General features: G+C 45.5%; 1 protein-coding gene across 4 annotated transcripts in view; it reads right to left on the reverse strand.

Moving 5' to 3' along the window:
* Positions 1 to 16,297, reverse strand: part of LOC111249118 (uncharacterized) — a 200,731-nt gene that overhangs the window by 75,247 nt on the left and 109,187 nt on the right. For 3 of the 4 annotated variants that reach the window (XM_022802524.2, XM_086988489.1, XM_086988492.1), the window contains one exon: positions 1,462 to 1,624. In XM_022802524.2, coding sequence (XP_022658259.1) covers positions 1,462 to 1,605 — 144 coding nt within the window. In that variant the 5' untranslated portion in view covers positions 1,606 to 1,624. Of the gene's footprint in view, positions 1 to 1,461; positions 1,625 to 2,183; positions 2,547 to 16,297 lie in introns of all 4 variants that reach the window. The other variant, XM_086988491.1, reaches the window with a different exon arrangement.

Raw genomic sequence — 16,297 nt, forward strand, 5'->3', positions numbered from 1 at the left:
CGAAATGTTAGGCTTAATACGATGTGCCTAACGAAAGTTCGAGACGGTTTCAGCATTTCCTTTTTCTGCCTGTCTCGACAAACGACCGATAGGCTTTCGAAAACTCAAAGGGACACACACCGATGTTTGTCGTTAGATGATTCTTTTCTATGTTGATTTCTCTTGAGCAAAAAAAACATTCGCTTGTCTGTGTCGTCGACCGCATTTACTCCCCTCTATACCGGGATCGCGAATCAGCACATGGGCGCGCCAGCGCCAAGCATTTAGGTATTCTTAAGTGCGTCTTAGACGCTCTTGCCTTGCCTTGTCTAAATCTCTATCGCCGCACCGAGTAGCGGTTACATAGCTATATAGCCTGGTTCATTCATTTTAACAGTGATAACAGCTTTTTGTCTCTCCAGATAGCATAAGCTATGATGCCTCTAGCGTTGCCCGTTAACGGCGGCGGTAAAGCTTTTTCTACTCAGAATGATAACAGCGCACAGATGAAACTGAACGCGTCAATAACCAAGATTCACGAAGCTGGTCGATAAGGATTCCAAGGCTGCCATTTGGCATATAGGCCTACTAGAAACGCTCGATTCTCTCGAAGTTTAAAGAGTTCCCGGAGAAAGTAGCCGAAATAAAGAATGAGCGGAAAAAAGGAGATTATACGCAGGACGAGAATGAAACACAGGGAGAGAGAACGGGAGAACCGAAAATCAATAAACTCGTTAACACATCTGTCCGAGGACTTTCTGTTTGTTCACTTCTGGAAGGCGCTATAGGTGCTGTCGATGTGTGATGGCACTGCAGCTGTTATCCACAATGACCCCATCTAGAATAAGCTAAAAGCTTTGCGTGCGTGCGTGCGTGCGTGCGTGCGTGTGTGTGTGTGTGTGCGCGTGTATCAGCTTGGCATCTATGTATGTATTAGATGTGTGTGGGCGCTACAAATCGTAATGTAATAAAGTAGCGTTCGAGCTGTTTGCTCTAAAAGCCGGAATTGAAAAACTTTTTTGTATGCTCTATGTACCCTGTATATATATATATATATATATATATATAATGCTTATCCTTCGATCTTTCTGTCTGTTTATTATAAAAGCAAACGTCAGAAAGAAAAGACACACTCTTAGCAACTGCCCGATACACCCGCGATTCCCGCACAGCGTTCGAGTCGCCGCGACCCCATGCTTGGTCTGCGTTCCGGTAGTCCCTTCGTCTTTTTCATCTTTTCATGTGTGTATAATATTGCTCGAGCACATTTCAAATATTGGGTACACATAAAAGCGCCCACAAATACTCACGAACCCATTATGCCGCAGCAACTGCTTCTATCTATATTCAGTCTATCCTTCTGTCCTCCTTCAAGGCGCACAAAGGGAACAGGAGATCATGAATGCCACCGTCTTTCATGTCAAATCCCTCTGTGAGCTTGTAGGTCACTCAACATAGAGCTGAGCGGCAGCGTTTGCTTACCCTTTCGCGTGTGGAAGTCGCGAGCGTGATCGCCACCGGTTCCCCATTACCGCCGCCACTGCCGTCAGCAGTGACAATTCGTTCCTTGTCGCAATCAGCCTCCGCCGGAAGCTTGCTGGGGATCGACTTCCGCTTCGAAGCCATTTCGCGGCCGATGCTGCTTCTGAAATTAAAACAAAATCGGCGAGCGTCAAAAGCATAAACACACTGAACAGCATCAATAAGTGTATGGTAATAATGTTTCGTAGCCGCATGGCTGCAGACAACCGTCATCTTTTTCTCTACATGCTAAGATAATGCTAGACGTTATTTGGATGAGGTTACGCTGACGAAACATGACAAAATTATATTAAAAAAACATTAAGAAAAAAAAAAAATAGGTCACCACACAGGTAACTAAACGAAGAGTATCCAGTCAGGCAACCGCTTATGCTACACATTCGATTCTTGTTTTAGCTATTTCCTTGTTTAGAGGCCTATAACTTCGATCACTGCTGCGATGGCGCCTACCGTGTGCCTAAGCGCTCGATAACTTAACCAGTTAATTATAATTTCTAGTAAAAATAGGCAGAGTGTATAATTGGACTCGTGCTAGCCAGCTGAGAATTTTTAGACAATGCGAGCAGGTATATGCAATTAAACACATATTTCTATCAATAGTATCTGCTCACGGAGGTATTGGAGTGTCAGTTGGTCATTTTGGTTGGGTATTTATTTGTTACCTAAAAATGTCCACGGCTTCTTAAGGTGTGTCGGCTCCGGATAGGTATGTAAACATAGGACACATATACCCACGGGTATCGAACACGAGTAAACAAGTAGACAGTACGTATTCATGATCCGGACTTTGCCTCATGCTTCCTCTCCATTTATCACGCATCCTCTCTTCGTCGAAGCTCCCCCAATGACTTTCGCGGCAAACATCGACGAAGTAAATTATGAAGACCATTTGTGCTTCGTTTTCATCTTGAAAATACATATGTGTATATATATATATATATATATATATAGTTTTTTGGGCAAGGTGAGTCATTGCACTTCTCCCGGAGCACATGAACTTGGGGGAGCAGTAATATTGGCGGATGCTGGAAAAACCAAGAAATTATCATAAGATAAATGAAATGATAGTGAACCAGATCTTTCACTGGATCCCAAGCAGCCTTTTTTAGGACGAAAGTAGCGAAAAATAAGTAGACAACATAACATGATCCAACATATAGGCAATAGTCCAATTAGCTAGCCTAAAATTTCCTAAAATTCAAAAAGCGGTCATGACGTAATGACGAAACGATTCTATTTCAACGTAAACTAAGTAGATGTTCAGGTTCGTTATACGCTCCCGATTGTATTGAACCTTCCCCTGTCGATAGGCGGATCGTCACAGGTTGAATGAGATTATCCGCCGTCATTCGACTAACCGTAATAGCGAAGAAGAACGACAAGAAAAAAACGATATGAAATGAAGTGCACGAGACGACTTGACTGAGGAATGGGTTTCAAGGGTATATGCTTCGGCGCGGGACAAGATAGTAGAATGGCTATAAGCGGGACGAAATCGCCCAGTCGAGACGACCGAGCACCAGCGGGTAGAGTGGTAACAGCCTCAACAACAGCGACCGTCAGCTCGGGATAAAGCAACAGTCGCTAGCCGATTGCTCCAGCGACGACGATGAGGATCGCTGCTGTTAGTCATTCAAAGGCTTTCAAGTCAAGCAGCGTTGAAAAAACTAGGCGGGCAAGAATGAGCCTATATTGACATGAGGAGTTCAGGTCAATCGTGTTACGACTACGATCAAAGAGAACCCTCTTACGGATGCGACCCGACCCCTCATTCCGGCAGTATCTCGAACTATGGCAATGATGAGCTACGATGACGACAGACGATAACGGACAGGTAAGAATAGGATTAAGAACAAACCGAAAGAGTTAAGTAGTAGTTAGAGGGGAGAGGGGACTTAAGGACGAGAAAAAGGACGAGGAAAAGCTGAAAGGAAGCAGCACCTGAGAATAGTTGTAAAAAATCAGCTGCCATTATATATCATCAAAGACGTCGATATACCGACGTATTTGATGATACGTAATGGCGACGACGCTCGTACTTTATTTCAGGTCCTATTTATGTGTTGGCCAAATGGATAGCGAGCGTCCTACAAAGTAGTACAGCATAATTTTAGGCGCTGCCTGTGCTGCTTTCCGTGTTAATTCATCTATATGAACACAGATGATTTAGTTTTACAGCCTAGTTTAACCATTCGAGCTAACCTACAACAGAAAGCTCGAGCATCTTCGACGAAGGCACCCACAGGTAAATATTGCGTACCGAAGTTTCACGACGATATAAAAAAAAGTGCTTGTCCGTGTAGATAAGTATCAAATGAGTACTTCGTGGCAAACAATCACAGTGCGCAATAGACATATAAGAGTCGAATAAACGTGACGTACTTGTCTAACAGCAGCCATTCATCTATGATCAGAACAATACATGAGTATTTTGGCAAGGAACCCTTTTTTGCCATCTTTACTAAAAAGTCTTGCTTGCTCGTTGTTAAGCATGAAACGGACCCCTAATGAGTAGGACGTGCTCACCCGATGCCAATGGTGCAGCAGGACGCGCAACTACAGCTTGTGGAGCCGTCATTTTTATTAAATAGGGATGAAAACACGCTAACCTCAGTCAGTCTACTTAAAGACCTACTGGTAATAACATGATGCCTACGAGATGCCACTTGGTCTCGCCCATCGCCGTCCCTTAATCTGCGCCTTTAGCCCTTAACCCCGCGTAACTTTTGCGGCCTTCCTTTGGCGAATTAGAGCCCTACCGCTGGTACTATTGTTGCAGTTCTATTCAGCACTGGTGTTGAAACTTCGTAGTGAAAGAGTGTAATGGAAAAGAAGCTCGGGCATGACCGGCTGTCTACCGTGTTTCTGCCCTGTCTTAAAGGAGGGTACTGGCGTTATTAACGAGCGGTTTCGCCTTTGCCTACGGCTTAACCCTTGGGGCTAGATCAAGTGGAGGCAGAGAAAGCCGGTAAGCAACCCACAGCTACCTATTGTAGGAAATAGCGAGAGGGCGAGAGAAAGGAAAGGACTAGCGGCCGTCCGTGACCCCGACTGAGCAGACATGACGGCGTATGTAAAGGGCGCTTTGTGTATTTGAAGCTTTGACGCCTGAACAGTCCCTACCGTTCCCGGTCAACATCCGTCGTTAGCTTCACCATTATTACCACTCTGCAGGTGGGTGCCACTGTATTAGACTCCGCACAATTGCTACTGTGAAATCCCTTGTAAGTTCGCACAGCGGATATTTGCTGAGATCAGAACAATCTCGTGGAGCACTCCAGAATAACGAACTGCAGCCAGAAAGGGTTTAGGCTACCTACAGTTACAGTATAAGCTACCGCTACAGTATTACCGTGGGGTAACCGTTAAAAACAAACGGATGGACTAGGCCGACTCCCGCTAATACGAGCGAGTCGTGGCAGCGGTAGAAAGCATATAGAGGAAAGTGGACTGCTGGTTAGCTCCATGAACAGGCCCAACATATTAACGAAGCCCTAACGGCCAGTCCGTTCTCCTAAGAGCGCTTGCCATTCGCAGTAACCTCTTTGGCCACGCCTATCTCTGCAGTGCTCGATCGTATGCTGTAGGTCCGCCTGTGCCTGTGTGCGTGCAATCCTGAACCTATTTACAACTAATAGCCCCATTCACTATTCAACCCACTATCAGCTCACTGATGGATACAATCGTCGGAATAGACCCCATTGTGGATCCGTGTTATAAAGTTATATACTTAGGAACTAACGAGGGGTTTTAATTGCTTGATATTTTATATAGTAATAGATATTTTGCGATTCGATGCTGCTGCTGGTATGTCAAAGGGTTTAGTCAGCTCTGAGACGAGTATAATTACCGACTTTTGTTACAGTTTTAGTAGAACGTTGAATTTTTCGCTGCATCTTAGGTATAATAAATCATTTTAAGGCTATGGGGCATACTATAAAAGGCCTAAATCATATCTTCGATGAACCTGTCGCATCGATTTATAATTGTCTCGATTCATTTCCAATTCAATTACCTAGTCAATTGAATGTTGCCCTGTTGCGTCTTTACTTTGCTCGTAAGATAAACACGAGCCAAAACTGAATAGCGACTATTCACGGGCCGTATTTGCAGGAACATTGTACACTGCAAGGGGGAATGGTTGAAAACAAAGATCGAGCCCTAACAACAACAAGCCCCAAGATCAGAGTGGAACCCGTGTCAGCTCGCGACGATCTGCCACTTGACATCTAGTACGGGAACGACGAGATCTATTTCTACGGCGTCATTTAATCGTACTGACAATTTGCGCCTGCCTATTCGACCGTTGCCGCTTCGTGATCGGCACACGCCTGCTCATTGACGCTGATACGGCCGTAGATGTTTCAAAAAAACATCAAAATCAGTTATTGCTGACGCAAAGCTATTGCACAACGGGACCATAGCTCCCGCAAGTCTCAGCGAGATAATAGCCCGACAAGCCATCGTCTTAGAAACCATTTTTATTTGATGGTCGTTGTCTGTCATGGATGGTGTCACGGACTGAGCGGACCTGTACGGACATCAGGATCAGCAACAACCGACCTCGATCGAAACGATTCCAACCCGGGCCGAGCGGCACTGGCGAAACGCAATCGAAAAAAGCACACGTAGAATATGTAAATAAAATGAGAGAATAAAACGAATACAATAACGAAAGAAGTAAGAATAATCAAAGTGGTAATTTTTATAGAATGATTCTTGAAAATTATCAATGTAACGGTACGTGCTAGCGTCAATGCTAGCGAAAATAAAAGAAAGACCGCGAGAGCAAGTGAGCAAAAGAGGAGGGGAGGGGAAAGTTATCAGTGCATAATGAAAATAATAAGAGATACTAAGTAACTAAGCATCTTGTCGCCATTTGTCAAGTCAGTTGAATTGAAGCGCCAGTGAGTGAATCGGTCACAGAGCAGCGAGCAATGGCGGCAGCCTCCAGTTTAGAAACAGGAGATCTGAAGCCAATGTCATCATCGCGCAGCCACCGGGTGGCAGAAGCGGCGCTTGTGACTGGGGACGCTAGACGGATAGCAGGAGGCGCCGTCACTTGAGGGAAAGACGCAAGCTGGCAAAGAAACAAACAAGGAAAATTGACTATCACAACCGAAATGTAGTAGATACGTGGCGCATCATTAGTATAATATCATAGTAACCAGCAAACGAACACAAATCGTCAGGGTGACCTTCCGACACTGGTAGATAGAGTCGTGCCTGGTGCGACCAAAGACATCTTCTAATAATCAATAAACGATTAAGACACTTTTTATCTATTTCGAAATTACTTTACAATACGCCTATTTAAACTGGTCCCACTGGTACAAAGTTCGGTAAATTGAAATAAATCATGCATTTTTATATATTTAACAAGTTTTGGAGTGCCTATGAAAGATTGAACGAAAAACAAATGAAGGTACCGTTTGTGCAAATAAGGCTCGTTATAAGCCCTAGCCAGCACCTCAGTCCTAAACGTCGATGTATCGGCGGGCGTATAGAATGCCCAGTATGAAAAATACTCTGTTCATGTGTAGAACAACGATTGGCGCATTTCTGTGGTCGTCACCCATCCGTCGCTTGCCAACGCGGGTGTGTGTGTATCTATCCCTTGTCCATCCCGCCTGCCTTACTGCTGCTGCTGCTGCTACTGAACAGTGTAACTTCTGAAGGAGACACGATTCGTTCGGGAATGGCACACGGTCTAGTTGTTTCGGGCAGGAGTTTCAAGATAGAACGGGGGTCGCCGTTATCCCCTCCTGCTATGGCAGCCACTGCGGTTGGGGCCTAGCTGCTTCGATGTCCGTCTGGCAACGAAAGCTAGACCCAGCACCACCAAAGAATCAGAACACCACCCGCAGGAGGATTTTGGTCTAAAGAAGGGTCGATTCGGGAAAACCTGAGGGAACAGCACGAAGGGAAACGTCGACGAGTGCAGCAAGTACGCTATAGGGTGGTAGGGGCGAACGAACAGGGTAGGAAAGCGCACAGTCAAGACGCTGGTCGTATTAACGGTGTTGGGGATTGGCAGCGCTTACTTGCCGAGATTGCCATGATCATGGTGGCCAGTGAGAGGTATTGGCGACCATCAGCCTGCACGGCATACACGAGCCGCTGCAGAAGCTGGCTCATTCGACTATTGGGGAACACAGGACGCGTGGGGCCAAATGGATATGCCCCTGCTCGGCCACCCTCTTCACTTCCCCGCCCAATGCTAGCACTGTTGCCGCTGCTGAATGAATGCCCAAGCCAAGCAGACGCGCGGGTCCACTGGCAACGATTGTGAAGCCAAGCCAAGCCAAGCTGCTCAACTTGCTTCACTGCTTTCCGGCTGTTCGTATCGATGTGCGTTCACCATACAGAGGTGGTGACACCTTCTTCACACTGCGATAAAGGCTCAATGGTTGGTGAGAGAGAAAAACGTAAGCAGTAAGGAGGTAAGCAGTGGGGCGGAGACAGCTGGGGCAAAGGGATGGATCCTTTAGATATCAGATTGCGGAGCGAAACAAACATCCTCTTGAGTGCGGCCGAGCGGAAGACCTGAGGGCGTGAACCTGGAACAAGGTGAACACAACGATGAGATCTAACACTCACCTCAGCGCACACAGGAAGACTGAGAGGAATCGTCTCAGCAATAGTATGTGGATATAATATAACGTTGTCATCGTTTCAATCGTTCTACTTACATAACAGGTGGTTAAACAGACATCCGTAATAGCCTACGGGATGACTGAACGTGTACCTGGGCATTATCTTGAAAGTTACGACTTTTTAAGGTTGAGTTACACGTCAACAGCATATTCAATTTATCACCAGTGAACAGGTAGGCAGCAACGAACAAAGTATTACATGCTGCAGTCAGTGGAACGTCTCCTAATTAACCTCTTCAGTAATTTTGTAATATTCGCAGAAATTCAGATATTAAATGCTAATTAGCTACCATTGTACGGAATGGTACATCTCTACTGCACAGCATAAGAAATTGATTCTAGCTTCAACCCATAATGCACGAATGCTATGATAAGCGGCTTAAAAATAGAAAATTAAGGATACAGATACTAGGTGCATCTAATTAAAATTAAGTTACTGCTCTATAAGATCATGCAGACATCTAACTTTCGTGACATATAAAACGCAAAGTGTCGTTTTATGCTATTTATGTAGTTATTTAGATATAAGCAAATCAGGGTCCAATATTGCCTACCACCACAAGTAAATAAAGACTTAAATTGACTTCTGCCGCGTTGTCTGCTCTTGCATTTGAATGTTCTTGTTAGTCAAGAGGTGCTGTTACCCTGCGACCATCATCACCGCTTGGCCATTAGACTTGTGCCAACAATCGATCTCTTCTTTCTCATCTCGATCCCAGCGTCGCAAGTGTGCGTGCGTACTTGTCTTTATGGCTGTCTTTCAGTACAGTGTTTTCCTTTGTCGCGCCATGTCGATAGGTCACACTAGAGCGATGTTTGACATGGCGGAATGGACGCCATCAAATCACCACCCACATCGTTCTCAATTCGATGCGCCTCATCGGCGTCTTTGTTGTCATCTTCATTGAACGTCGCCGCCGCCGCCGCCATCCCGATATTTAGATTCACAGCTCCCGGCCGGCAGCGGCAACTACGACTTCTCCTTCTCCACGTTCATCGAGAACCTTCGGACTAACGACAACGGTCTGCCATCAGCCGATACTCACGGCGGCCAGATCACGAGGCTATACCACGAAATAAGAGAGCTAGAGGTTTCGGCCGGGACTGCCCTGGCGGCTATGGCGTTGCTTAGGGGCCAGGAGGCAACAAAGGGGGAGGGCATCGGAAAGCCAGGCAAGTGGTAGAGTGAAAGAAAAATTCAGGGAGTGAAAAGATATGGATCACTGTACCGCGTATAACGTGAAAGTTATGCACCCTCTTTCCATCGGAAGGCTGCTGCTTTCTGATGTTGGCTGCTGTATTTGCCCCGTAGCCATCAGCATCAACACCACTGCTACGGCTGCGGGAGTCCTTACTAAGATCCCCATAGATCAGGTCGAATCTAAGCTTGGACGATGACGCGGAGGTCCGTTTCGGCTACCGGCAATAGAGTCTTGGCAGCGCGTGGTCGTCTCGGAATGAAACCATTCGGTTGCTCAGAAAAGCATCTCGGATATGACCGACGAGATTGATCGGCACGGAGGATCGTTGCGAACGCCCTATGTACACCCTTTGTAGATGTCAACCATAATTACCATAAAGGAATAACACAGTTAATATTCTTAATTAAAGAGAAGTGAATGTTAATAATAGGTACTGTTAGGCGTGGGTGTATACGTATAATAGCAGAAAGCAGGTTCTACGCATAATAGCAGTTTTCTACAAATACGAAGTTCACAAGTAGGACTGTTTCTAAGGGCATACATCACGTTTTGTCCGGTTATACTCATCCGTAACAACTTTATCATAGCAGCAGATAGCTGCTAATTATCTTCGAAAATAGTGCGCTATATTTTCCACCAGTTGCGATATGTTCTCAAAGAGGGCATTTTAGCACATTCAGGGGCAGTAGATACGAGTGACCATATTTAGTGTTGTGCAAATCCGCTTATAAGGTATATGGCGCTATGGGCATACGGGAACGATGATGATGATGGCGGCAGCAGCAGCAGCAGCAAAGAAAGAAAATGACACAGGGCTACGGGGACAACGCATCCGTTGATCTGCTTACCCAGACCAGCTAACTGCTGACCTCTTCGCCTTGGCTGAGCTTCTTACCGTCTCCGCTCTATCTACTCTGCGCTGTCGTATACGCGACTCGTGCTTGCTGTATCTTCCTCTTGCAGGCACGGGCACTGGCGTTCCCATCACGTTTCAGATCGGCTCGGGATAGCTCACCCACAGCTAAGCCCAAGCGTTTCTTGAGGAAGTCCATTCTTTGCCTTGTTCGGTCTGTATTGCTGCGGCCTGCTACAACTGTATTGCTGCCTAATGAGTCCTACTTCCCTTTTACAGCAGAAAGCGAGACCCCATTCGAGGCCGGCAAACAGCGAGAGTTAGCGCAGCCAGCTTCAGCATGCTCGCCATCTAGCTAGCTAGCTACATAGTGCACACAGAGGCAAACCCTATACGCGAATATCGGTGCCGTGTATAGAAGAATCTATGATAGCAGTGGTAGGTTTCGGTCGATCTCGGCCGGGCTTCAGCTTTCGGCCCACCAAACAAACGGTCGGGGAAATCGAGACCGGAAGTGGTATATTATTAATACAACTTGAGCAAGTGGGAACGCGGGGGCTGGTAGGGGTGTGGGAAGCTACGCGGCAAGCTGGCGGGCGGTTCTGCGATCAGACACCGATGAACAAGGCAAAGAAAAAGGAGCAACGGGATAATGCTGATGATTGCAGTTCAGAAAGAATAGCGCAATGGATAGATTCAAGTGCATTTTTCTCCTACGTCGAATCGGATTCCCTCCATAGCATTTCCTTTCGTCTCTCTTTTGCTACAAACGTTCGTACTAGAATACACGCTATACCAAGCGACTGTTAGGATCATGGTTTTTTTGTATGAAGAGAACGACAAGCTCATTGCTGCAAAGCTATATTTCCCTGGAAAAAGGGTAGAAGGGTAAAATGTAGGTTAGCCAGAGAAGAGGCTACGTGATACAATTAGTACTACCGCCAGCAAAGGTGTGTCCAGGTTCTCTAAGGCTGAAGGCAAGTGCTACAGGACAGATACATAAAATAGAATATGCTATTTGATAAAGCATACTGCGGCAGTATGAAGAACAGCTCTTGCCTACTACCACAACTATTAACTACCACTGCTGCTGCCACCGTTCCTACTGTTGAATAGAACTGCAGAATAGCAGACACATAGGCAATGATGTTCGTTCTTCGTTTCTTACTCCTTCGTAAAAGGCCGACAGTGACAGGCCGCTTAATCAGGAGGGTTTTCGCTTCTGCAACCGCTAAGTCTCAGCACCTACTGCTAGTAGCTACGCTAGCATAGCCCGGTGATGGTAGTGGCCTTCTAAAATACCTGTCACTGAGAGAGCCTGTGTAGCTGGTGACTAGAATCAGACATGAGGCAATTGCGCGAGTGAATCCCGGGCCAGTGGACCTCGCCTGTATGCAAAGAAAAAACCGAACGAATGAGTAGAATAAGGGCAACTAAGAGACCGCGGAAAAGGAATTGAGTGCGGGAGCGAAGTGCATAGCATCAACAGCAGCAGCAACAGGAGCCGAAGGCACAAAAGAAGCAGACGCTGGTGACGGCGATAACTGCAATAATGAAAGCGGCTGCAGCTGCTGGTGCTACTCGCGTGTTTTTCTCCACCGACGGCCGCAGCGGCGCCCGTACCTCTTACAGCGCCCACTATTTCATTCTGCCCCTCTGTCCGCTTCCATTTTCTCCTCGCCGAAACCTGTACCTTTATCGCTCTGTCCTTTACTGCGACGGCCGCTTTTAGTAAGGTCCTTATGGCTGTCGTCAGGCTCGAATCGTAATAGTAGAAAAACTCGGGCCCGTTCTATCCGCATTGCTGTCGAGGGCAGTATGTTGTCTGCCATCTATTCGAATAACCAAAAGGACTGGAGCATGTCCTCGAAAAGGACGCCGAACCACACACGAACACACCTGTAGTGATGTTCTTGGCAGAACACTACGTTATTGTATAGCAGGGAAGGTTGCCGGGGTAGTTCGCTACAACATGTAGCAATCTCAGTCGTACTGCTGCAGGAGAATGGCTGACAGTGCCTAAAAAGTGATTGCCAATCACAAAGCACGCGGATGTATAGAAGATTCGGAGGCGGATTCACAAGAACGAATCGCGAGGATGTCGCAGGGAAAGCTGGAAAGCATCTTCAAAGAATCGTTCTGTTCCTTCCACACAAAGGAGCGACAACGAGGTTGATAACCGGCGACTGATAACAAAGCGTCTAGAAACGGTTCGCTTATCCTCTAAACAACTATATATACGCTTCTCCAAAATGCTTAATTAGCCGTAATAATAACATGGACCCAATGGGTAGCAAGTTCTTTGCATATTGTGAATGTAGTAGAATGCTAAAGACAATTGATGTAGGTTAAGCGTTCGAAAGATGTAAGCCATTAGAGTTAATACGTAACTATAGCATGATTGATTTGGTGGTAAAATCCCTGAGAAGCTGACCCAAGTCTCGCGTGTCGCGTCTAACAAACATAAGGCATGCCAATACTTATGCCCCATTTGAATATTTTTAGCAAGGGCTAAAAGCTCCCAAAACATGTATCATCGCTGTGGCTATTTGCTTAGATATCGTAAGCAGTCTACCGATCATCCATCATGTAGTGTAAAAATGATTGTTTTCAATTTTTGCTAGTGAAACGGGTCTATACTGACTCTATCCAACTGCGCTTTTTGAAGGCATCAGCGAGTAAAGAAGCCCTTTGATGGTCGCGGATCGGTGACGTTGAGATGCTTAACGATAGTAGCTGGAGAGTTGGATTACGTTGGTGCCCAAAGTGATTCTTCAGTGAGTTGGTCGGTAAAACGAAGTGTAGTTAACCACAAGGTGAGCTATACGCCAGATAGAGCACTTTAGGATCATGAAGTAAACTTGGAAAAGAAACGGTTCGAAAGTCGATGCGTCCGCTTGTTGGCGGAGAAGCATTAGCCGGCTACAGAAGACGATACAAGCCACCAGACTCCAATCAGACCACAGTTCTCGCAGCAAACTTTGACGAAAAGGGGAAGGAGAAGGAGGAGGAGGAGGAGGAGGAGGAGGAGGAGGATGAGGAGGGAAGAGGTGGAAAACTAAAAGCGCCCCCATTCCGTCACTTACGCGACAACGTCAACCGCGTGTAGGCACACAGCTCTCAAACGAGGGACTAGCCCAACATTCGTAGGCGCTCCTTGTCTGCAATGCGGATAGGGCAGGTCCGTGTCAGAAGTTCCTAAACCTTCCGCTGATAAAGGTGAACTTAGCATGCTATTTTTTGCCTTTTTTTACTAAGACAATATGACGGTAATTCAAAGTGTAGAGCCAAGTACGTATCGAGTGTATAGGGCCAGTTGAACATTTTCAAAATTCTATTCAGTTTAACTAGACCGGCTCTCGCTACCATTCGCACAAGCAATGTAAAAAACCCCTTTTACAACAAATAAGCCTGTTGTTGTTGTTGTTGTTATACCATCTGCTGCTGAACGAATTCGCGATACGCTTTATATACGAACTACAGAATGGAACGTAATGACGGGTCAGGCGACCGAAAAGTATTATGTATGCAAAAAAAATTCTCATTTTTCATTTGCAATGTACGTGGAAGTTCGTGCTTTGGTCGCAAGGATCCGTCACAACTGAAGACAACTTCGAGGTCGAAGGACCGCATGGCTTATGCAGCTGCTCTTCTGTGTCGCAGAGGTCCTTTTTAACGATTAGAGAACGAATCTTTGGTCAGCTCTTCTCCTGTCTTTCTTTCTTTCTTTCTGTAAGTGTTCGTGTTACATAAAAGCGTGTCTTTATCGTACTGTAGCGTGACTAAGTGGAAAAAAGTGTAACGAAAAAGTGATCACTGTGACTGGTTTTAGCTGTGTGATGACGTCGACTAAGTCACGTGCCATCCTAGCTTCTCCTTCTGCCAAATGGACGGGGAGCAGAGTTAATTAAGAAACGGCTGGTTCTAGGAGATTTCTGATGAAGGAACCTAAAACTATACGTTTGAAAAGAGAACGTAGAAATAGACGGGGAATGTAAGGCCGCCTAAAGGAAACTTAACTTAGGCCTTTTACATGAAAAGAGGATGGCAAATGGGGGTGAGCGGAAGAATGCCGGAACAGGGGGCGCCAAATGAGCCGTGAACGTGGGCCGGGAAACAAGACTCTGGATCGAAGTAAAGGAACTAGCCCCGGCAGGGGCAAGAATGCCGACAGCAATGAATAGATAAAGTTGATCGGAAAATGGATAAAAGGGACGAGAGAGTGGGAAAGAACTTAAACATATTGATAATAATAACAATAATAGTATCAGTGTGCTTCAGATTTAAACAGCTAGCAAACGAATTATATTAATGATGTGTCAACTTCTCGAGCGTCATATGTTCGGAAGATGCTCTACAGGAATGTTTTTTAACCTGCCTTACAAAGCCCTACTTTTCGAAAATAAGAGTTGAGCGTTCGCTAAATAAATCAGTCTCTTAGCATTGCGGTATAATCTCGATCTGTAAATAAAAATATAAGGTAATCCGATGTTTTTCTTTGTACGACTAAATCAATTCAATGTTCTGCATAATCAATAAAAGCTAGAATTCGGTCACTCATGCTAACAATCAGACCCCCCTATTGACATGTGCTGTCGTTTCCAGTGGCAACGATCTAATGACTGCTATAAATTAATACAAAATACCAATAATAGCCTATGCGGTGACTGTGACCGTCCGAAGCGTTCGATCTCTTCTGTGGCCTATCACAGTTACGTGTGCGTGTGTATTTCCATTATAAAAATCGTGATACATGGTGGAATATTATGGTGCAGTGAACTTTAACCGGGGGAAATAATCTGAGTAGCTGCTGCTGATAGAACAAATAACGGCGTAATCAAAGCTAATGTACTATACACGGTCCTTGGCTCAATACAGTAACTGCCATAATGCTTAAACTTTTTTAAAAGAAAATGTCATTTATCAGACGTTAGCTAATAACAGACATCTTCAGTACCGCAGATCAGATATAGTAACGGTGCGTCCGCTAACTCAGATGGGGGCTCGGTGCGACGAATACAAAATGACAGCTTGATTGATAAATCGAGGATTAATATTTCGATCAGCTACGAGAAAAATGAGCCGTAATGAATGTTCCACGTACTCAAGGGGTCTCACGTCACGTCTGCCACCTATAACGTTTGGCCTGGGTCAGAATTGGGCGGTGACGATCAATGCAGTCATCGATTCTGCAGCGACAATGAGCAACACCTGTTGTCTATCTGTTGGGTCGCGAATGAACTGGATTCGCTGCTTCCATGCGTATAGCGACGGGCGCCATCTATCTTTTGGTAAAAACAATAGAAGCAATTGTGAAGTAGTCGCCATGTTAACCCTTATCACTCATTTAACCATATGCAGCAGCCGTCCTGGCATAGACTCCCTAGCTGTTGGCCGGCTGCTTAGATTGAATAAATAATAGTGGTAGAAGCACTTACGTCATGCTAGACAGAATCAATTTCGTAGAAATTCAGTGATCAGATTGGCTTCGAGGTAATGCCACATGTATTATTCAATTACATGGCCGTGTACTAATCAATACAAAGGATGTGGGTAAATCAAACAGAATTACTATTATTATTATTAACAGTAAATTGTTGCAGTCGTTTTTCTAGAGGATAGACACCACGTAGTAGGCCTGTAAATGCCGACCGAGATGTGGCGACGTTGGGTCTCTGAGACGCCGGTCATTTACGTACGGCTTCGGTTTTTAACTATGTGCATGTAACAACGTTGCGGCTGATGTCTATAGCATCGTCCAAAGTATACTATGCATTTCTATTCTATACTTCAATATATATATATATATAATAGCTTGTTCTCATACTTAGCTATCGGCACATAGCTCGACTATAATTCTACTGAACTAAATGTTATCGAATCTATTCGGTGACGGGGACGTATACTCGTCTAACTTCGTCACGACATTCATGAATCCTAGGTCGGGTGGCATATTTTCAGGTGTAGTTCGAGTCCAAATGGGTTTCGCAGCATCGCCTGTCTCCAGCGCACTCCAACAACTAACAAAGCAAACATTAACAGTGGACGTTAACGACGCTAAGCAA

The sequence above is a fragment of the Varroa destructor genome, unplaced genomic scaffold (genome assembly GCF_002443255.2).
Source record: "Varroa destructor unplaced genomic scaffold, Vdes_3.0 BEIS01000004.1, whole genome shotgun sequence".
NCBI lineage: Eukaryota > Metazoa > Arthropoda > Arachnida > Mesostigmata > Varroidae > Varroa > Varroa destructor.